The sequence below is a fragment of the Chamaea fasciata genome, unplaced genomic scaffold, assembly GCF_029207755.1.
Source record: "Chamaea fasciata isolate MVZ Bird 193981 ecotype frontalis unplaced genomic scaffold, bChaFas1.0.hap1 SCAF_4, whole genome shotgun sequence".
In the NCBI taxonomy this organism is placed as follows: Eukaryota; Metazoa; Chordata; class Aves; order Passeriformes; family Sylviidae; genus Chamaea; species Chamaea fasciata.
In genome coordinates, this window is record NW_027094089.1 from 63238044 (window position 1) to 63261679 (window position 23636).

The 23636-nt window shown below is 34.8% G+C and overlaps 1 protein-coding gene across 1 annotated transcript in view; it reads right to left on the reverse strand.

Annotated features, from left to right (window-relative positions):
- Positions 1-2616: 2616 nt before the first annotated feature.
- VPS13A (vacuolar protein sorting 13 homolog A) overlaps positions 2617-23636 on the reverse strand; it is a 101639-nt gene continuing 80619 nt past the window's right edge. The window contains exons 61-72 of the mRNA XM_066181792.1: positions 22791-22936; positions 22592-22673; positions 21830-21943; positions 21329-21404; positions 21064-21227; positions 20676-20721; positions 20286-20409; positions 19255-19369; positions 8461-8546; positions 7729-7852; positions 6201-6275; positions 2617-5411 (exon numbers count right to left, since the gene is read on the reverse strand). Coding sequence (XP_066037889.1) covers positions 5361-5411; positions 6201-6275; positions 7729-7852; positions 8461-8546; positions 19255-19369; positions 20286-20409; positions 20676-20721; positions 21064-21227; positions 21329-21404; positions 21830-21943; positions 22592-22673; positions 22791-22936 — 1203 coding nt within the window. The 3' untranslated portion in view covers positions 2617-5360. The remainder of the gene's footprint in view (positions 5412-6200; positions 6276-7728; positions 7853-8460; positions 8547-19254; positions 19370-20285; positions 20410-20675; positions 20722-21063; positions 21228-21328; positions 21405-21829; positions 21944-22591; positions 22674-22790; positions 22937-23636) is intronic.

Below are 23636 nucleotides of genomic sequence, written 5' to 3' on the forward strand. Positions count from 1 at the left end.
AAAATAGCAATTTCTGTGCAGCACAGGAAAGTTCTACTGACTTTTCAGTTCGAGTACTGCTTTTGTGTATGACATTAGGTTATAGCTCTCACCGCTCAGTCCCAGGAAAAGCACACCTTGACCTTTCCCTGCTCATAAAACATGTTTGCTGTTTCACATATTAAACAATACAGATCCCTTTTTTTCCAGCAGTACAGAAAAAGTAGTGTTTCCAGAAGAAAACAGTCTGTAATATTTGACTCATCTGCTTTTTCTTTAGCGTTGGAAAAGCAGGAGAAGCCTCTTCTTAACAACACTTTTATGTTTTGAAAGAAGCGAAGGACACTGACCTATAACACTCATACTAGTGAATGGCAGTTCTCTATGCTGAGGGAACAGTGAAGAACACCCTGGGATGAGGTACAGGACAGAGCCACTTGCTGAATGAGGCAGTCAAGGGTGGGTGGCAGAAAGCACAGAATACAACAGCCCATCTGTGTGAGTATCACCCATGTTCCAATATGTCATTTGAACCCTCATTTAGAAGTACTGATGTCACACTGTCTTCAAAGCTACTGTCCTAAATTAACCGTTGTTGCTCAGAGGATAATTCAAAAGCATTTATTGTGATAAGATCTATAGATAAGGGAGTTTTACTTTAAAACTTCCAGTCAGATGAAAAGATATCAACAAAATACTTTTCTAGGGTAGCAGATCTATTAGAAGAAAGCATGTGAAATGCCCAAATGCCTGGACTGCTTGATCCATTTTTGAGCCCCCTGGAATTTCCAGAAAAACATGTTTAAACTTGTAGAGGTTTCCTCTGAGAGTCAAGATTTGCTGTTTATGTGACTAGGACATTTGCACCATGAGTGCAGGAACTTGGCTTTTCTGGAGTACAAGTTTTGCAGATCGTGAGAGTTCTACTGTTGCAGGACCCATCCAGCACAATATTGCTTTATTGCCACACTTTACAATCATCAGAAGCATACATGAAGGCACTTACCAAGACAAACCTTTGCACACAGTTCTCAATTTCCTTGATGCAACAAGGAGTGAACATTCACAAAAATAAAAAAACACTCGAAGACATCCAGCGAAGAGAGAATTCCATTATTTTGCCTATTTGTGTCCTACCTCATGCCTGTTCTGGCAGTCATGTTTCAGCCTTTGATGTACCATGACAAGTTTAGAAAAAAAAAGAATTATGTAAGACATTATTTTACTTCTTGTTGGAGCAGACTGAAAACAACTTTACTCTTCCCTTAGGGTATTACAAGAATATTTAAAATTCTTGTTTCAGATTTGCCATGAAGACAAGCAAATCCAAATTATAAAATCTTGTGTGTGTGGTCAGTGAACTTTAGACTCTAGCAATCACAAAAACAAAAATTTTGACCAAGATCATAGTTGCACAGATTAGATAAAGCTTTATCTCCTAGGTGATACACAGATGTACTTCCATGTTCTGGGCAAAAAATTCCAAAGTCCACAGGTAAGAATAATTTTGTAAAACAGCTAATGGCACATACACAGAATCTTTGTGACGAGGAAAAAAAGTTTAAAAAATTTTCTTAAGTATTGGGTTATTCTAAGCACAAGTACAGGCTTGGTAGACAATGCATTAAGAGCACCCCTGAACAGGACTTGGAGGTGCTGGTGGATGAGAAGCTGGAGATGACCCAGCCACATGCACTTGCAGCCCAGAATTCCAAATGTTTCGTGGGCTGCATCCAAAGCAATGTGGGCAGCAGGGCCAGGAAGGGAATTCTGCCCCTTTATTCCAGCTTCATGAGACTGCACATGGCATGCTGTGCCAGCTCTGTGGCCCTCAGTAGAAGACATGGACCTGTTGGAGATGGTCCAGAAGAAGGCCAGGAAGATGGTCTGAGGGCTGGAGGAGTTCTTTTATGAAGAAAGAGTTTGGGAGATTAAGCTTGGGAAGATTCTGGGGAGATGACGTAGCAGCCCCCTGTACCTAAAGGGGGGCTACAAGAAAGCTGGGGAGGAACTTATGACAAGAGCATGTAGTGACAGGACAAGGAGGGAATGGCTTCAGACTAAGAATTTCTTCCTGATATCTTAATCTAAATCTACTCTCTTTCTTGTGAGGATGGTGAATCACTGCAAAAGGTTGCCCAGGGAAGTTTTGCATACCCCATCTTTGAAGCTGCTCAAGGCCAGGTTAGACGGGACTCTGAGCAACCTGGTCTAGTGGAAAGTGTCCCTACCCACAGCAGGGGGACTAGAACTAGGTCATCTGTAAGGTCCCTTTCAACCCAAACCACTCCATGATTCTATCATCTGGCAACATCATTATGTCTTTTTCAATACAGCAACAGAAGAAAAAAACCAAAGAGCAACAGCCAAAAACTCCCACAGCCCCAGAAAAACAACTTAAAAAGGAACTTACACATGCTAATCCAGTTACTAAAAACTTGTCTTAAAACAATAAACCAAAAGTAAATTCTAAAATCTGTAATTCTGTTTTCCTGAGATGGCTGCAACAGAATTTAAGCATGTGTTTTCAGAGACAGGATTTGACTTGACCTATGAAATTCTGAGTAATGGTATTATCTGTTAATTAAAGCAGTACATAAAGAAAGCAAGTAATAATCACATATCAGTCAAATAAAATTCAGGTTCACTTTATTCAAGATTGAGGGATAGTTGGGGTGGAAACCAAGAGAGCCATGCCATGAAAGCCGTGCAGCTGAACAAAAAAGGAAGTGCAACAATCAGACTTACGAATGTGAGAGGAATTTCTTAGAGGTAATTGTAACCCTTAGCAAACTGAGAACCCAAATGATATTTCTCAAATGTACGAAGTTTACATAACAGTCATATAGAAGAGGAGCAGTTCTTCAGCATTTCAGTAAAGGACAAGATACACCTTCAAACACCACAGTGGGCAGAACTAAATGCCTACATTTTAATTTTTATCAAGATCCCCTTTTCTAGTTGCATATACACTTTCAATAAAAACTAACATACCTATTCAGCCTTCTTGTTGAAAAAAATATACATATTGCAATAAGGAATGAGGCACAGCAGAGTAGACATTTCACACAACCTGTAGTAATCCAGAAAATTACACTATGGCACAGATCTAAATACCTTTCTCTTCACCCTGGGGTGATAGATAGTCAAAGGAGACAACTGGTGTTTGCCAAGTAATGGCAAAATTCTTTCATGACTGTATGGAGAAATCTGTATTTTAAAAAAAAAGGTCAAAATACACAAATTACGGACTAGAAAAGGGACCTACAGAAAATCATCTTTTCATTACAAGTGGAAACCAAGGGACGTGGAAGAGAAGTCCCACATTGACTTCTGGACATTTCAGACCCTGTCTTAAGGCTTTCAGTCAGAAGATCAAAATATTTTATAGCCTATAAGAAAAATGCCATTCTGGGCAAATTGTTGTTCTTCAAAACATGAGCGGCTTAACCACAAATACGCACATTTAAAATAAATACTTCAACACTAAGAGTTAAATCACTTTAATATTACAGAAGAGCCAGCTGAGATTTAAGGATCAGTTTGTTGGCAAAATAAATGTAAGAAATAACTAAAATAGAGACTCTGTGGAGAGAAAATATTTAGAACCAGACAAATGGAAAAGCTACACACAAATGGGAATGTACAAAATACACACAAGATGTATTTTAAGTGAATTTTCAGCAGGTACTCTGTAAATGCTGGGGAAGCAGAGGAGACCACACACTTATCAAGAACATTATGAGGCTGGTAAATGAACTATCATGCCAAAGACAGAAATGATAAATGAAAAACAAGCTACAGATGAAGAATGGTACTCAGTGCACGTAAAACCACTACTTATCTAAGGCAAAGTATGGAAGTTTGGCATGATATAACCTGAGTTAATACTCTTGGTATGTACTTGATGTACAAAATGATTGGAGTAACACCATCATTGTAATAGTTTTGAATCCCCTTATAATATTTTGATTCCATTTGCAATTTATGGGGAAAATGGCAAGATTACCTGTATTTTGTAACCTGCTAAATGGTTACTCAACACCAGTTTACTTACAGTATATTAAAAATCTGCAACTATAGGTTATATGCTAGCTGTTTTAGATTTAGAATAACGGAACAATTTGGATACTTCAAGCATCATCAGCAATGTTAGAATTCTATACTGTAGCTACAAATATTCCAAACTATTGTTTGGAAATCATATTTTGGCAGTTGGTGCTTTCTATATGTACAAGACATTTTGAAGACTTAGATATGGGAATTTATGGAAACCTTCATGTAACACTATTGTTTAATGTACTTTTTGTTTCAACTGCAGTAAACAGCCATTCAACAATACTATGACTACTATATCTAAGAAATAAACCGATTTTCAAATATCCAAGCTAATAAAATACTGCTGTCTGAGTATGAAACAAAGAAGTTTCACTGGGTAAGAAAAGTTAATAAAAGCAACTGCGACATTTATTTGTTATTTAACATAAGTTCAACTTCACTAGTCACTTGCGTAGCACACAATATTGTGTAATTCAAGGCATTTATATTTGGTATGCAACAGTGCACTTATAACCCCATAAACTCCTTCTTGAGTTGCAAGACTGTAACTAACTTCTACTTAAAATAATATATTTTTATTAAGATTTTTAGTGCAGAGTTAATTCTCCCCAATACGCATTTTTGTAAACTGTTAAATTTTCCGTAATAATTGACAGAGGTGCTGCAACACTTCCTTGAGTAGGATATAAAAAAGTTTAGACTAAAAGTGATAATGTACTGTAAATTAATTGTGATCTGGTCCATTCATTTACAAAAAGCCTTAGTATTGTCAACTAAGCAGCCACTTGTGACCTAAATTCAAATTCTCTGATCAGAAGCCTCCTCCTTATATTTTGAGTTGCAACACTAGTGATTAAGTTAACATTTCCTTTGACAAAGAAATTTGTATTTCAAACCAGCCTCAAGTCACATTAAAACCAAAACATAAAATAAGTACTGATTTTCACAATCAAATCAAAACTGCAAGATTTGCTCCAAATAGTATCATAAGAATTATTCCAGAGTTCAATTTCAGTATCAAAGGTTAAGACAAACTCACTTCATACTGCTTACATAAAAAATGAAATCTGAAATTCTTACACTAAAAAATCAAGCAAACCAAGACAAAACTTGGCATATTTTTTTTATCATTACAAAATTTTTTTAAGCTAACATCATGTACTTTTCAGATATAGGCTATTGTGACCATAACAAATAACTGAATAAATCTTCCCTCCCTCCTGCTTTTGCTTTTGTTGATGACACTCAAATAGTTCTGCTTGTGAAAGAGGAATTAAAAGGTAGCTGTTCAGTATTCTTCATATCTTGATGCTTCCCCTTCATTACAATTTTGGCTGATTTTCTCGTACTTCTTCTAGTTTAGAAAGGATCCACTGTGTGAAGAAAAAAGTAAAAATTTGAATCACAAAGACAAAAGGAACCTAAACTGATGAGAAGATGCAAAAGCAACTTAAACTAATGAGAAAATGCAATTTTTGCAAGCTGTCTCAAACCATGATCCCAAGGAACCACACCCCACTGAAATATACACAAGACTCATTACTTTTTTGTGAAAATTACCAGCTACATTAGTTAAAAACAAGGCAGAACTTTGACAAGTAGCTACCTGATAGCTCTGGTAGCAGATCTGAATTGTTCCTACTATCTGTTGTGGTTAAAACTAGTCATGCCAAAATGAAGATGTTATATAGAAAATGTGTGTAATAATAGCAGCAGTATCATATATCAAATAAACTGCTGGTATTTTTTTAAAGGATTTACCTCATTCTTCAAAAACACCTGTATTTTGAAGAACAGAGCAGTAACACCCCACCCCTGCCCACCAACTGGAACAAAACTAGGAGTAATTTACAAATACTTTTGTTCTATTAAAAGTTCTATTCTAATTCATATTCTATATTGTTTAGTTTTTGTTAACATTACTGTTTAATCAATCTTTTGTCAGACTAAAGTGATTCAGAAGATTTAGGTAGAGAAAAGTCTGGTGTTGGAATTGAGTATTTTTGAAACTCAGCACTGACTAGATTATTGCTATTTCCATGTCTGTAATGTATGTGGAAACACTGAATTTTAAATACACAGAGTTTCATGTTAAGAGTATTTATGTTACACTTTTTAAAGTCAAATTTACCACCATAATCTTAATTGTATTTTGACTTTACCTTAGCATCCTCTGGACTTCTAAAATTAATAATTTTTCCAAATTCTTTGGCATGGAAGACAGACTTAACTCGTTCCTAAAAAAACCCAAAACCAAAACAGTAATTCAAAATTGAAGTGAGTTACTTCAGGCTTTAAGACTACGATGCTATTTACTAAAAAGGGAGCTATAATGGTTCAAACAGCCATGTGTACCAAGAACAGTCATCTGAGTATGTTTGCATCACATGCACATACCCTGAGAGACCATTTTTTGCATGAAAGCACCGTAGAGTGAACACTCTAGCAGTAACAGACTCCACTTTTTACCATGGAGTCCCTGGATAAGGGTCTATAAACGTGTGTAGGAATGGAAGGCAGACAATGTACATGTAGTAATAAAATCCATTACTCCCCAAGGTTTTAATTTGTAATTCTCCTTCAAGTCATTACTTGAGTGGACATTCCACCAATACTGACTTGCAAGTAGTGGACTTAGGTAGCGAAAACAGCAAGTTAGGCTTCAGAAAGAAAAACGTTAGGAGTTATTTGCAAAATATAGTTTTCAACCATAGATTTCAATAAAGAGCATACTGTAGACATGTTAATGGATTCTGAAATGACTGTTGTGTTGGGATAAAGATGGATATGTTATTCAGCATTGTCTGAAATGGCAGAAATGCTAAGAATTATTTCATCCTGTAAAAGTTCACTTGCAGTCAGAAATCCAGTTTGGAGGATTCCAAACCAATTTGGCTCTGCCTTTCATGCTCTCTGCAATAGAAACAAATAACCTGAGTGAAAAACTGAATGATGCTGTGCACCATCAAGACTGTCCTGACAACCAATATGTGTAATTACACACATGAAACTTATTAAAAACAGAAACAAATCACTGGCAGACAAATCTATATTTTGTTCAATTTATAGTTTGTTCAAAATTAAAAGTTCAATAAAGCTCTGTTAACATACCAGTAAGAATTTAAGATTTTTTTTTTAAGAAACTGCCTCTGTAAATAATCATTGGTGGTCATCCTTCTCCTTATGTCCTTTGCCAGCTTACCAGGGAAAGGAATTCTAAGGATTTTTTGTTTTGTTTTGTTTTTCTTTAAGGAAAAATTGCAACTAAGAGCAACATTCTTCAGTTTGTATTGAGAGGGAAAAATATATGTCATTTATAGTTATTTTGGAAGACAATATAACATTATTATTTGCCCCAGAGAGCGTAAAAAAAGTATTCTGCAATCTTCTCAGCCTTTTGTTGTATCAGCATTTTCCAGACTATGAACACACCATGAACTGGTGCATACAAACAAAAAATTCCTACAGCTCAAGGAATAATCTCATCTGCAAAGACCAAGTCACCATGCTGCTTAAAACAGAGACTAGTTATCAGAGGAGTTCACCCATGCCAAGTTTCAACTCCTTTCTCTGAGTGTATCTCAAATACAAAGGAGATCAAGAATTCAGAGGAGAGTGAGCAGAAGCTCGAAGTTCAACTTCATAAACAGTAACACAAAAAACCAACAAAATACAGTAAGAGTAATGTACCTTGGCTTCAATGCGCAACCTTCGACCATCAACGATGAATGGTTCTTTGGTAAATTCATCGTAAGAGTATTGCCATTCACATGTCAGCTGTCCAAATGCCCCTTTTGTCACAAATAACACACCACTAGGCACCAGAAAATAAAAGTAGTTTCAAAAATTAATGTAAAAAATAATTAGAAGTTATCATGTTACCCTTGCCCTAGTGAATTCATTTGTTATTGCAAAATAGGTTTCATCTCATGATCTCTAACTATACAGAACACTTTCCACAAAAGAGTTAATTTTTGAACTCCCTATAACATTTAAAATACTGTGTTTCATAGCAAGACTTTAACACTACTTCAAGCAGTATCTGAGAAGGATGCCTCATACTCCACTGCTAGACACTGACTGTTCCTGTATTATCCTTTCTTTCCTTCAATACACCATTGCAAGTGAATCCCTCAGTCCAGGTGATTTTAGCCTAACCCAGTTTATAACAAATCCTTCTCAGCTAAAGAAATCTTAAAATCAACATTTCTTTCCCTTCTAAAATAGGAGAGAAATAACACTGAACACTCTCCTGCTGAACAATGACACTACTGAAGATTATTATTAGCACATTGGATACACCTTCCCCATTAATTTGTCTACATATATGGTGACAGTTCAGTTATTGATCAGCAATCATCAAGGCATGCACATTTTGATGACTGTTTTAAGTACATGTTATTTGGAGTCAAAACTGTTTACCTTTTTGTTACCATTAACAGATCTGTACTGTTGACCATAGCATGTGCAATATATCTGAGTTTTGCAAATCTTCCATTTTCGATTTTCTAAAAGAGATAGAAAAGTTTTATAGCTTTGAATATGCTAGTAATGTATTAATTTTGTGCTTAAAAGGTATTTATGCTCCATAAATATAAATTGTAAAAAACCACAAAGCACATACTTTTAAATAAAAGGTACTTTCATAAAGTCAGAATACAACTAACATCTGTAGAAACGAATGTTCATAACTACTTGGTTGCTGTTAATACACCTATGCAAATAAAAATTAATCCTAACCAAAACTGGTAAGGAACAATATAATTGCTCAAAAAAATTCAGGACTCAGTTTTCTACATACTTTTGGTACACACTGAACTTCTGCTAATACATTTCTGAGACAACAAACAAAATAAAGATTCCTTTCCTACTTTATCTCATTGCCTCCAAAACATTGACTAATTAACTCTGAGAATAAATCTATACCTAACTGCACATAAGCACTATTATCATGTAGACAGTAGGAATTACAATAATGCATTTGAGCTAATACTTAGCATTCCTCTATATTTTTTTGTTTCCCCATGAACTTAACCATATCCTACAATTAATGTGTAGCAGAATACTTTTAATGAGCAATATATTTTAAATATTGCTATGACAGCATGTGGAAGCTGAATTATCTGGGATGGATCAAAGCTTAGCCCAGATACCCTCTACATGGAGGGAATAAATCTGAGACCTTGGGAGGTGGGATGTTAGGAAGATGCTAATAGACTCACACAAAATTAAGCCCCGTTGGTTCAAGACCTTAGACTTAAAAGGTCAAGCTCCTGCCCAGTAACTGTGACTGGACACCTGCCCCAGGTAAAACCCTATAAAATGCCAGGTTAACCACACCCCCTGGTCTTTGGATGCTGCCTACGGTCTGATGATTAAAGGGTATTTCTGGGCTATCCATCATACCTGTTCCGTTTATTAGCTATGCTCAACCTGTCTGAATTGGGAGAGGGGTCACAGGGACATCACCCCCCTGGCCCCCCACTCTTAGTGTCAACAGCAGATTAATAGCTTTTTAAAAACAGAAGCCCTCTACCTCTCACATGACTTGGCAACCATTGGATTTCTGACTTTCTGAACAGTGAGTGATTAAACTAACGGTCGAATTAATATTGTTGCACCGTGGTTGGAAATAGCAATATGACTGCTTGCATGCTTTCCAGCTGTTACAACTTGGAAGCAACACCTTATTACAACAAACTAGTATGACTCAATAAAGTTTTAACTATAAATATATAGCTTCAGATATGTATGCCAAAATTTTAAAAATACCTAGATTAGTTCTTGAAACACTTAAGAAAGCAAAGCCATTTAATGTGTGTTCCCCAACACAGTAAAATGATGAAGACATTAAATCAGTGTAAACTTCAAATTTGACTGTGCGGATAATTTCACTTTCCCAAACAGACCTTTAAAAATTTTTGTCTCCCCCAAAGATACTGATTTTTTGGGGGGATTAAATACATGAATATTTGAATAGCAGGTTACCCTAAATAGAGCTTTCCAAAACACTCTTAGAAAGCTCAAATTATTTCTCTTTCCCCAACTCTGTTAGGCTGCAAAGTCACAACTTTAAGTCACATGCCTACTTACTTAAGTCACTACTTGCATTTATTTCTGCTAGAGCTAGTGGCAAGAGCCGGACAAATTCAGCAAGAAGAATGCCATATGAAATGAGGAACTAAGGGCTTGGAAAATAAGGTGTTGTTTTTTAGTTTTTGTAATCTTCTTCTTCAAGCTTTAACAAGGCGTTGCTCTGCCTCTGAAACATGTCTCTCCCTGCCCCTTGTATTAGAAGCTGGGACCTAAATAACTAAAAAATCTCTCTAAAAGGTAGCCCCTACAGCATTCCAGTGCATAACATGCTGGATGGTTAGAAGACAAAGGAAGCTCTATGGACAGACTATGGAAAGCATGGATAGGATACCTGACCCACAGGTCAGGCTACTGGTCTAGGTCTGTGCTATGATGGACTTTCATTATGGCCTAGAAAGAAAGACAGGGAAATGGAAGAGAAGGCTGACAAGAACTTAAAGAAATTATGTGTGGAAAGAGCAAGGGTGATTCAGAAAAGGCATAAAATACACTTAACGGCAAGACACTGTGACAATGACACAAATTTCACTTACTGACCAAACATAAATATCACATAGAATGACAGTATCTCTGTTCTATTCAAAGTAAGTATAGGGTAAATACATTTAGCAATTTAGCCTTATAGGATGAAGAGGACTTCCCATGTTGGAGAAAGTAACTTCCTAACATTTTGCATAGCACTGAAGTAAGGCTTTCAATCCAAGCATTAATCCCCCTGAAGTGAGACTTAGGAAAGGGGTGTTACTTTTTTCAGTCTTCTAATTAGCTTGCTAGCTAATCTGAAGAAGTCATGTCCCCCTCCTGTAACTTACTCAGCTTCCAGAAAACAAATTGGGAATTGTGAAAATTATTATGGAAGTACAGTACTTAACTAACCCACAAGTGGCAACCTCAAACAAAAGCTATTTAAACATATACCACAAAAAAGTGTCATTCTACTAAGATTCCCAAACATGTGATTTGTGGAGCACAAAAACATTGTTTGCATGCACCATACACTGAGATAACTAGTCCTCATTGTTAGCTATGAGTCAAAAATCATAAATTCAATTTATCTGTGTTTATAGTTTTGTAAACAACGGGAGTTAGTTGGGAAATAAAACACACAGAAATGCTGCACAGCCTATTTACAAAGGGAACACTTGCCAATGCTAAGCAGTAACTACTTTTAAACTTTCTGCTTTTGGATTTTTCTACCTTTTATTGACAATCTATATCCCTTTTAGCACTGGACTTATACCTATTCATTAGGAAATACATCACAGAGGGAGAGTGCTGACAATTCTTATAACAAGCTCACTACTGCACTCTGCTACCAAAGCGCCTCATACAACTCAAACATAAAACAATATATAATTGATCACTCAATACAGATGCATAAATAGTTCTTAAAACTTTCATGGTACGTAGCTATTGTTTGGAGAAAGACAGCAACTTGGACCACTGTTTGGTGACGCTAAACTATGAAAGGTAACATTGATCCATCATTCTTCTTTCTATGTTACTTCAACATTGTAAGAAAAGACATACAAATTTTTAAAAACACAGTATCTGTATTTCAAATTAAAAACATGTCAATAACTTGATTAAGTACATGTAAATCTATTTTTAAAAATACTCTCCAGATGCTGTAAATTATGAAGTAACACAAGAAGAGATCCCCTCCTTTGCAAATTCTAACCTGTAGTTCAAATACTTAGATGCCACTGCAATAATCTAACAGTAAATGTGATCAGTTATGCATATATATGCAAATATGCTCAGTCCAAAAGTGGTATCTCTGCACTTGAAGAGATTGATAATCACATCACACCCTTTTAATGTAATGAGAAGCAGAAAAGCCTTTGACAAAGTTAGAAATGATACAGAACAAAATTAAGTAGTGGAGACAAAAATTAAAATCTATGATTCTTCTGGTAATAGTTCTAAAAAATACTAGTAGTATGTGTGATACCTAAGTCAGAATGTTTGATATCCTTCTTGAACTCATCTCAGATGAAACAGTATGTAAAAAAATACTGAAAAGGCTGTTATTGCTTAAAAAGTGGTTATAAATCTGTTCTCCCTTGATGTTCAGATTAACTTTCACCTGGACTAACAGCGTATTTCCCTATGAACTGGTTACTGTCCAAAGGTGTGAATTCTGAAAGCAATACACTGTTGCTAGAAACTCCAATCCTGAATGCATCTTTCAGCTCAAATTATAATGTAGCTTTTCCAAAAGCTGTAGAATTGCTAATTTCAGCAGGCTAACCTGCTATAATTACCAATTCAGTCTTCCTTATAGAAACATTTAGTAGTTCTAAGCAGTTCCCATGTGACTTGTTAGATGTAGCTTGAATGAGCGTGAAAAAAGGGGAAAACTGTTAAAGAAAAAATAACATGTACAACATTCATTTTTCGCCATGCAAAATTCTCTCATCATTTATGCGTAAAAAACACTGATAATCCTTTATTACCTACTTGCTCATTTCAGTTATCCTAATGTGCAATGTCATTATAGAAAATGCAAAGCAATGCGCCATATCCATGATGTGTTAACATCTGTATTCAAGATTCCATTTAGCAATGCTGCACAGTAATTCTGAAATCAACCTGGTTTCATTAAAATCAATGGGAATTTGTGGTCGTGGTTGACATTTAAATGTAATGCCACAGTATGCAAGACAATAAAAATTAGGACAGCAGCTTTCTTTCAGAAAGCAAAACTCCTACTTCACAGCAAAAATATAGATTGCCGATACTGACTTGCAGAATTATTTTAATTAATTTTTGATCTGAACACACAGGAAAATTTGTTTGAGCAGCTGAAATGGAGAAACCATACTGATCTACACTTTCGTCATGATGACCACATCCAGATGTTCTGTTTCCTGCCAATACAACCAAAACTCTTGGATTCATACCATTTGAAGCATGATTACAGCATCAGCAGGGAAATGAAAGAATATTGTCTTTAAGCTTCAGTCACAATCAAGTTAAAATGAAACTGAGTAATGCAAGCTTCCATGTTCCTCTGGAACAATTCGTGATAGCTGGTTTCAGACAGCTTCCCATAAATGTCTTTTATTTGGGACTGGGAAATGGTTTTGTAATAATAACCAAACGCTGGATATTTAAGTGGTAAGGATCCTGCTTTTTCCTTTAACCTAGACAGACAAGGTTTTCCAAAGAAGGACAGATCATGACATCTGTGACTCAGTAAAGGGACCAGGAAACGAGATGGCACGTATGAATACCTGGTAAAAGTCTGGACAACGTCAAATGAAATTGAAGTTATTTTGAACTTCATAAGAATGTAATTTTCCAAAGTGAAACCTTAGCTCCAGGGTACGTCAGGATATGGACGTTTATGTTTTGATCTGAACCCAAGCTCAAGAGCATTGAGGGAAAGACAGAAAGGATTAGTACGACATACTTTTAGACTCCTCAGATGTTGTTCCTGGCAGACCAAAGTGTGAATGCTAAGGAGCGCAAGGGCCTACTCAAATCTCTTCAACATTCTACCTGATATGAAGCTCATTACCAAAAAGAATCACTAAACCAAAATCTGAACACCTCCAATACAACAGGATATGGTACTGAAGCACAGCTTTGAAGGACTGTCTTCTCTGAAGCAACATAATGGTGCAGCAACCTTATACAAAACAGTATAAGTATTCTCACAACCTCACACATTATAAAAGCAAAATAAAAATAATAATAATAAAAAAATTGCATATGTTCTGAGGTTGGGTAGACATTGACACAGAGAAGCACCAACTGCACAGCACACCTGCTAATGACTTAGCTTCAAAACCAGTCTTTCAGCTTTATCCTCTAGTAGGGCCAAGACCTCGCACATCTATTGCTTCTGGAAATAACCAGTAACAATTTATGTATAAACAGTCTATTAAATGATCTCTGAAACTGTCTAAAGTATCCCCTGGCACTGACCTATGTCTTCAGAACATCTTGAGAAAACCAGACCACCAGAGAAGCCTGAACAAAACGGGTGTACTGGATAACATGAAAGGTAAAGAGCACAGCCAGTTACTCACCCCAGCAAGGAGGAATTTACAGAAGTCACTTAAAGAGTAAAACTGAACTCTTGGGGAAAGCCGGATTGTCAATTTGTCAACAGAACAAAATCTGGCAATCTGAGACTAAAGGAGGGCACTTAGACCTGGAGTTTTCCGGGACAGTAATGGACTTCAAATTCAATTCAGCAGTTAAAAAGGGATGGGATGGGGGAATTTTGAAGTCAAAAGTTAAACTGTTAAAATACTTTAAACTGAAGAAAAAAAAAGTTTGAAAATATGGTCTCTCTTTTCTGCATGTTACTTTAAATCCCTAAAGAAAATAATCTCTAAATGTTTGGGAGTTTTTGTTTTAGTTCCGGGGTTTTTTTTCGATCCTAAAGAACATCAGTTTCTGCCATTAATTTTCACAGCTTTCTGTCCTATGACCTAAAGAGAAATTAAGTACTAATATCCCAGATGGTAAATATTTTGTTATCCCAAATCCCCATATCCACAGATCCAATTCATTTCTTTTTCCATGTATATTCAGAGAAGCCTAGACTCAAAAGAGAAACATGTAAAATACTTATACAAAATCACTATCTTTTCTATTAACACAAAACCTTCAAAAATAGACAAATAGAATTATACTCCACCAAAGAGACATTCTAGGGCATATAATCATATTTGCCAACTCCAACTGGCAAATTTCGTTAGTTCTGTTGGGCTTTTTTTTTTTTTTAGTTAGCATTCTACAACCTTTTAATCTAGCAAGTAGAAAACGAACTCTTTTCAGTTACACTGCAGCGTAACTTGAATTAGCAATATCTGACCCAGAAATACAATAATTCAATTTTACCTCCATGTTCTGCATAAACGTTTAGGATTTTAAGTTTAAAAAAAAAATTAAAACTAGGTCAATTTTTGGTCAAAAAATTATGACATTTCTAAAGCTGTTTTAGAATGAAGAAGAAATATGTTTTTCTCCTAAAATTCACCTGCATTTTCTAGTAAGACTGGTCATCAAAAAAGAAACAATTTTACAGGATAAAAAAATAAATTGCAGTAAAACAGCAGAAAGTAAAAAGATAATGTTAAGGAACATTATTCCAAATTTTCAAAACCCAGTAAAGTTAATTAAATGTCATAGTAACATTTCCATTATGTTACACCTAACAATTTCCCCAACTTTTTGACATCATGTGTCTTTTTTCAGACCTGAAGAGCAAAATTATTTCCTATGTTCTTCAAAGAAATATGGGAGATCCATCTGTACCTGAAACATTCAAAATTCTTCCCACAATGTTTCAGGCAGTAATATACTGCAATAAAGCCTTTCATCTGTTTCTGCAAGGCATCCTTCTGAGGTGACAGCATTACAAAACAAATAGCAACACATAACCTGTAGCAAGCACAAGCATCAGCAATTTCAGCTACAACCAACTCCCAAATTTAGTTTGTCCCTCATCTTCTCTGAGATATTAAAGGCAAAAGGTAAATGGCCAATAGATCACCCTACACAGCAGTTTTTGAATGCACAGTACCAGAATAAGCAATCTTAACATTTTTAATGGTTCTCCCCCCAAAATTTGATAAATGGAAGCCAACAGACAATGAAAGAGATAACATTACCTCGTTAAGTACGCAAACATTTCAGAAGTTCTTATTGTTTTAGAACAATGCTGACTGTTCAGATGGTGGCAGAAGAATTAATTTGCCTTATAATACTTACTGGTACAGAATTATCTATTACAAGATATTTTTAAAGTGCAACACAAAAATCTGAACTTACTAACATACCACACACACACGGACACACAAAAAAAAAAAAAAAAAAAAGAGGAAAATTCTGCAAGCGTTTCAGTGAATAGATTTTTTTTAAGAAACCAGTAACTTGTAAAGGTATTTGGTAGAATTTTTAATATCAAATTGTAGTCGATCAGTGTTGACACTTTCCCCTCACCCCCCATGACTAGGTAAAGAAAAACCTAAATACTTTTGCATATTATGTATGTTTTATTACACAGCGTCTTGAAGAACTAATGGGGTTCTTTTTACATCTTTCTGTCGTTTTTACATGGAGTTTAGTTCCGGGGTGGATTTTTAACTTTTTTTGTTGCTATGAAAACAAAAATATTGATTTATTAAACAAAAAATTTATAGTCAAAATAAAAAACAAAAGAAACTGTTATTTCATATGTTTAAGGATACTAAAAGATACACAAAATAAGTATTAAAAATATGGAAAAGCAAATGATAAATGAAAAATTAAAAGTTTATTATAACGATTCTTGAAAAATATATGTATTTTCTCTATTAAATACCTTTATAAGCCATTTAGTGTTCTTACACTATCTAGTTCCAGGAAACATGAGAAACAATGTTGGAACAGAACAGATGAATCCATTTTAGATATGCTTTAGACATGTTTATTGTTAAGAAGAAAAGCAGACAAAATACTTTTGAAATAGTAATTGAATAAAACAGTCAAACAGCATTTTAACACCAATAAGGACTGTACAAATCAGTCAAGTTTTACTAAGCACATTTAAAGCAATAGTAAATAAACCCTGTTAAACACTTATATAAATGCAAAAACATTAAACACAGCTGATAAAAATACATCTGGAAATAAGCTATAAGTCAAGGTATTTCTTATTTCTTCATATTCAATACTATTTTACCTAATGCCTGGTTTTATCCGTAAGACTACCTTTATTATATTATTTGCATGTTTGCCTAGCACTCATCATCATACAGTTTATTATCCCCACATTCTTTTTCACAGTTTAAAAAGTAAGAATTTAGTATCACAAAACCCCTATTTCTCAGCAGGCATTATAGCAGCAACATTTAAAACTTAAAGGTCAAAAGAATGTGACAGAGGCCATGTATATCTGTTACAATCCACATTATCCTAACTGTCATCATCATCACTACTACTGTGAGCCATAGTCCACTCTTTGTAGGCCTGCCTTTTCTGAAAGCATGGTAAGGGAAGAAGAAAGCAGAAGTATTAGTTAAAAAGTACTAGTTTGCCTGGCAAGTTTGTTAATTAAAGCAAAATAAAAACATAGAAAACAAAGAAATTCTGAAGTGACATCCTATGTTTAGGGCACTGTGAGCACACAAAATAACCTATTTCCTATTTCTTTGGATCAGCATATACCACCTCTAAATCACTAAAATAAATTTTATTCCAACCTAATCCTGTAATCTGTTGAAAAGTTTCAATACAGTGACCAGAGTGGGACCAGTCACCAGACCTGTATACAAAGAAGCACAGCAAAAGGGGAAAGGAATCTTTTTATCCATAAAAAAGTATTATTCTATTCAAACTCTTTCAAATAGTGGACATTCAATACTCTGAGTCTCATGCAAAAACAAGTAACAGCTCTAGAACCACAAACATTAAGAATCAAAAACATTAGTATACTTAAGGGTTAAATTAAGACACTAAATATCCTATTGCGGAATTTAATGTCTAGGGAAAAAAAATGTAAATCTCTATTTTCTGATTTGACTGTCTACACGAAGGTCTGTCCACTCTTCCTGGAGCTTTGAAAACATTTTTTCAAGAGTAATTATGCCTTAGAATCATCAACAGCAAAACCTAATATGAAGCTAATAATTCTTCAGTTTTAGCTACTTTCAAATGGTGGCTGCCACCACAAAATATCAAAAGCATTACACAAGGCCACACCTTAGTGTTTTTTAAGTTGGATAATGGAAGATATTGTAGTCAGCCATGCAATACAAAAAAAAATAGAATTACACGTTACATGGCAGATTTTTGTAAAGGTTTCTCAGAAAAAATCTGCAAAATACAAAAACATACAAATTCAAGAAGCAGAAGCAATGTAAAGTCAGCTCATTAGAGCTGACTGTTTGCTAGCATTTGTTTTAGCAATATACTTTAGAACAGAAAAGGGGATGCTTTAAAATTTATTTTCTTAACAAAAAGAGGACAAAGATTAGTAACAAATTTATGCTGTTCATCAGAAGTAGCTTCTAACTACCAGAGGGTAGAGATTAGTTAAGGCAATACTGCTTTATGACACCAGTTAGAAATTGGACAGCACAGGTTAAAGCCATCTCAATACAAGAAAGGCACAGGTATACTATTTATTATCAAAGTCCTTTCACAGTCTGCTGAACTACATCACCAGTGAATGGAACAATGAACATAGCTAAGATGCCCCCAACAGGTCAATCCTGTTCTACCAGAAAAAGGATGACAAACTAATGAAATGCAGGAGAAACAGAAACAAGAGTGGAACTCAACATGGAACAAACAGCTGTGGCAATAATCAAAATTAGTCATAAAATGCTCTCCAAAGGCCACTTCATTCTTATTTACTTCTCCAGAAAGGTTATTCTGGTATGACATTTTCATGGCACACTGTGAATCCTTCCATGTGTATTTTTTAAATTCTGTTTAAATTTATGCAATCACTAATTACTACTTCATTTGTTATGGTTGAACATTTCTAGAAAGAAGTTTTATTTCTAACAAAAGGGGAAAACAGAAACTCAGTAAGCCGTGTGCGTCACAACTGAAATAATTTGCCTTTCTGAGGGGAATTTTTTTGAGACAAATTTGCTTAAATGGCAGATAATTCATTAAAAAGTAAGTGCTGTTCAACATATACTTCCTGTGAACAGTATTCCACTTCAGAACTGGTTATGTTCTTTCAATGGCTTCAGTATGACGTAAATACAACTACTTCTTAGTGTCTTTAAAATGCTGTTTTACATAAAATTGACACTTAAAAGTCACTGTTTAAGTTATGTATTAAAAAATTACTGAAAAAACTATGTGTATTTATCAACAATTTCCATCAAAAAAAATTTAAAGGCATAAAATTTTTTCTCTTTTCAGAATGCTCTGTGCATAAACTTTTATAGATATGCTGATTCATTTTATGGTGTCTTCCTCAAAAGTTGCATCACAGCAGCCAAACCCCCACCGTGGTTACATGCCTAAGAATTTAAATTAAACTTCTTGACTATTACAAGAAGTGAATGGGAATTTAAGAAGTGGGAAATTCTAAAGTGTTTATTTCTATGTAAGATGAGTTTAAATGTTTGTCAAAAATTTATCTTTCATTTTCTTCACCTGTAACATTTGACTTCCAGTTCCATCTCTTAATCTGTAAGGTCTAATAACTCCATCTTCACCAAAGAAGCGAGGCGGGCGCAGGCTTATCACATCTTCTGATGAATCTGCAACCCTGACAAAGCAGAAAACTTAAGATACGTGTCAATATTTATACTCAACTGTACTATTTAGCTAAGAAACTATATTACTTTCTGTACAAATTAAATTCAAGTACTCATGCAACAACTATTGTTGTCTATATATGTACTTCTGCATAGTAACAAACATTACATGAAAAAGCAATAGACTCAGAAATCTATTTCTAAGAATCACTATTATCAAATTAGATGGCACAGAGCAGCACATGGCAGAAAATACTTATTAGTGTCTAACTACTGGACTTCAAAACTTCAAAAGTAAAGACAACTGTACCATATAGAACTTTCACTCTGATATTTTTCTTGCATTTCTCTGCTAAAGAACTTAAACAGGAAAACAAAAGAGACTGGCATTCTTATGGCAGCAGAAGTGATCCAACTTACAAAGAACAGGGCCACTGAACAATTTAAAGTTACTAAATGCCTCTTCAAAACACTGTCTCCTCCTTCATCGCACATAACAGTGTGAGACATTCTTCTGCAATGAATTTATTAAAGTAAGACTATCACAGTATTTAAATGTAGTCTTAACATTGTTCTGAGACTGGCATAATCTAGTGGTCTTGGAATTCATCTCATAAAGTAGTAATAATATATAAAGTAACTTTGAATGCATCTGAGTCCTTTTTTTCCTGCTTATCTGGGGTAAAAGTTAAAAATCATCAGTTGAAGGAAGTCTGATAGCTGAGATATTTAAGCTAGCTTTTTTGTAATGCTAGAAATACCTGAGATTCGTGTCTGTGTTTTTTAAATTATATCAAGTGTGTACTTTGTTAAAGAGCCACCTATTTCTTATGTAAACACAGAAATGATACAAAGACACAAGGTAATATTAGTATTACTATTGTCTCTTTTATGCCATATGGTATTTTGTGCACTTATTTTACTTACTTTTTAATACCCTGAAATGTGCTGCTTGCCATATCTATGATTCCGCCAGTAGGCCTAGCTACTGCTCCCACTAAGCCTTTTCCAACACCTTTGAAAAAACCAGCTGCTCCTTCTTCCTGAGCTCCTAAAAGCATTAAAAGCAGTAAATTATTATAAACCAGAAAGCCTCTCTTAAAATCTTAACAGGTTTTATTACCATTTAATTACAAATCTTATTTGATATACAACAACGTAGTCTCCACACAAAGTTCACGTACACAACACTTAAACTATAAGTCAGCAAGAATAGAAAATCTTGACAAATAGTTCTATAACTGTGATTTAGAATATCTCATCAAATATCGAGAATTTACCATTTGTGAACATTTAATGCATCAAGACCAAACTTACCTCTTATTGGTTTTGTAACTATTCCTGTTATGCCACTGACAAAACCCTACCAAGATAAACAAAACAGACATTACAAATATGCTTCCATACAGTATTTTTCATTTTTAACATTTTTCTTTCTACTTCACTGGTGAATAGCCTCAAAGTACCTGTGTTTGGAGTATTCTAGAATTCACTATAAGCTAACAGAATTAGAGGCATCTGCTTCACAGTTTCTACCTTCTTTCTGCCCTCTTGAATTTCTCTATAAAACTATCACTCAATTGTAGCTATTTACCTGCAAAACCAAAATTTAAAAACTAACAAAATACTAACTAAAAAGAATTGAAAATCAACAACAGTCTGGTACTCAGGTCTGCATAAAATTAATTTTTGTTCTCCTCCTTACAGAAACTAATCCTTTTCCACCACGTGTGATACCCTCTCTCAGACCAGTGGGTTGTTTATTCATGGCTTCTCTCCTTTTTTGCTGGTAATCCTCATCCATAGTTATTGCAGCTACTCCTTTTGCCATAGCACCCGTGATTCTTGAGGCAGCTCCTGCTAATCCACCTATTGGAATACAAACCAAATTAAAATTCCAATGCGACTTACAAATACTCCCTTCTATTGCTTACTATTATACAAACTACCTTCATGTTGCTGAAACTTACCAACAGCTCCCCCTACCAGTGCTTTAAATCCTAGTGCCATTCCTTCTATAAATTCCTCAGGACCCTGGATGGCTCCCTATGAGAAAAAAAGGATGCATTCATGATGAGCTTTGAATAGTATTCACTGTGTATTTTTAAATCTTACATTTTTACTGGGATTTATTTGTAACAAAGAGGACAAGAGGATGACACTGAGTGAAAAAGTGTGAAAGCACCCACAAAAGCTCCTGTGACAGAAAGACAGACAATTTTAGAATACTAATTAATTCCCTGAAGTCTCCTTATTTTAAGGAGAAGAGAAAGATTTATTTTAAGGTATGAACTGTAAGGAACAGCTTTTTGGCAGTTAAGTTAAATGGACTCCTCTGTCTTTTTTAATCACTTGATTTTCCCAGGCATTTTCAATTCTAGATCTAAATTTAAAACCAAAAAAGGTATCAATATAGATTTTCAGTACAACGTATATCTATCTACTCGTAAAAGGGCAGCAGAGAATTTTACCTGGTAAGGTTCATAGAAGAAAGCTTCTACTCCTTCAGACAAGCCTCTTATGAATCCAAATGGATTACCCAACACATCAAGGCCAAGAATAAGAATATACATCTGTTTAATAGCCTAAAATGAAAATAGTTATTAGTGAAAATATTTCCTAAATTACACTAAAACAAAGGCAAACAGTGTAGTATCTCAGATTAAAAGAGTAAGAAACATGAGTTCAATATGAAAATCTCAAAATTGTGCAGAAAAGTAAAAGTAGTTGCACTAAAAAGATGAGAAAATCAGTGAGTAAGTCATATTATGTCAGCCAAGAAACAACAATCCTGCTAAGTATTTCACTAGGCCCTTATTATTAATGATGGGTGGATAGAAGAGGACTAATTCTTTTATGCAAAAGTATTTTTGTTGGATTCTCTCCACTGGATGACAGAACTTTCAACAGTACACAAAAGACAAGAGGGAACCATGATTCATATAGTACTAATGTCCAAGAAAATGCATTAGTATTATAATGCCAATCATGTTCTATCAGAGCTCTATTGTGTTTGCTTCCCCTATGCACTCCAGCAAGCTGTTTTGTTATCCATGCCACCTGGCAAGGAAACAAAATTCTATTAATGAGTAATTGGTTTGTATGCATTAATTTAACCTTTGTACATAGATACAAGGATGAAAGTAATTTTATTTAGTTTAATAGAATCAAAGTGCACAGTAGCACTTTCAAAATATAAATTTATTGGAATATTGACATTTTATTATTCTCACCTGTTTTGAGTAATGCCTTATAACTGCTGATTGGAGCTGCTGTGTAGTACAGAAATGATACCTGAGCTCAAAGAATGCCAACCTGAAAAGAGAGAAGAAAGAAAAAGTAAATCCTTACTATTCAGAGCAAAATAAAACTTAACATATGTAACAGGTATAATCTTTGTGAGTGATTTTTATATTCATATTTTTAACCTACTTAAAGACAATATCTTGTACATCTGTAAGGGTGGCCCCTATACTCTTCAACAGGAGATTCAAGGACTGAAATGGTATCAATTCGTTCTTTCTTTCTTCTTTGTTACTATCTTCTCCACCCGTACTGAGTGAAAAGCTCAAGTGTAACTGAAGGACAAAAAACAGGATTGGGAAATAACATGGTTAGTTGTTAGATGTACGATATTTCTATTTTAATAATCTTTTAGATTACTTAAAAACTGAGTCAAGACATTTCTAGTCTGACTGAAACCAGTCTGACTTTGTAACAGAATACAGAAATACACAATGTAGGCCAAGAAAAGCCCATTGACATTCAAAGCCAGAGTGACGAATTAAAAATACCTTAAGAAAATAAGAAAGTTGAAACTGCTTACTTATGTTTTCAGAGACGGTGTCTGGATTCTTTTAGCTATAATTTAGATTAAAAACTCATTTTTAAAAGATTTAGTTTTTCTAACATACCCGAAATCAAAGCATACAGAAAATGACAACACAGTACAGTATCCAAGCAAGGATGTAACATAAAAGCTTGAAAACAAATAATTATTAACACAAGTTTTGCAGATGCCAAGTAACTACTGGAATATCCATACAAGAAAAATCCCACCTGTGTACACCTGAATAACCAAAGCAATTGTTTCAAAGAAATCGGAACAACATTCAGGAAAATTGCTCAAATGGCTTTCGTGGCACAAAATGGTAGAAATCTACCCAGCAATTTTCAAAATCAGATTAAAGGAAGTTATGCCTGTTTCTGATTCTCTGAAGACAGTATCACGCAACATTCATTATGTTACAGCAGAGTTTAACTATAGCTCATTTCAGT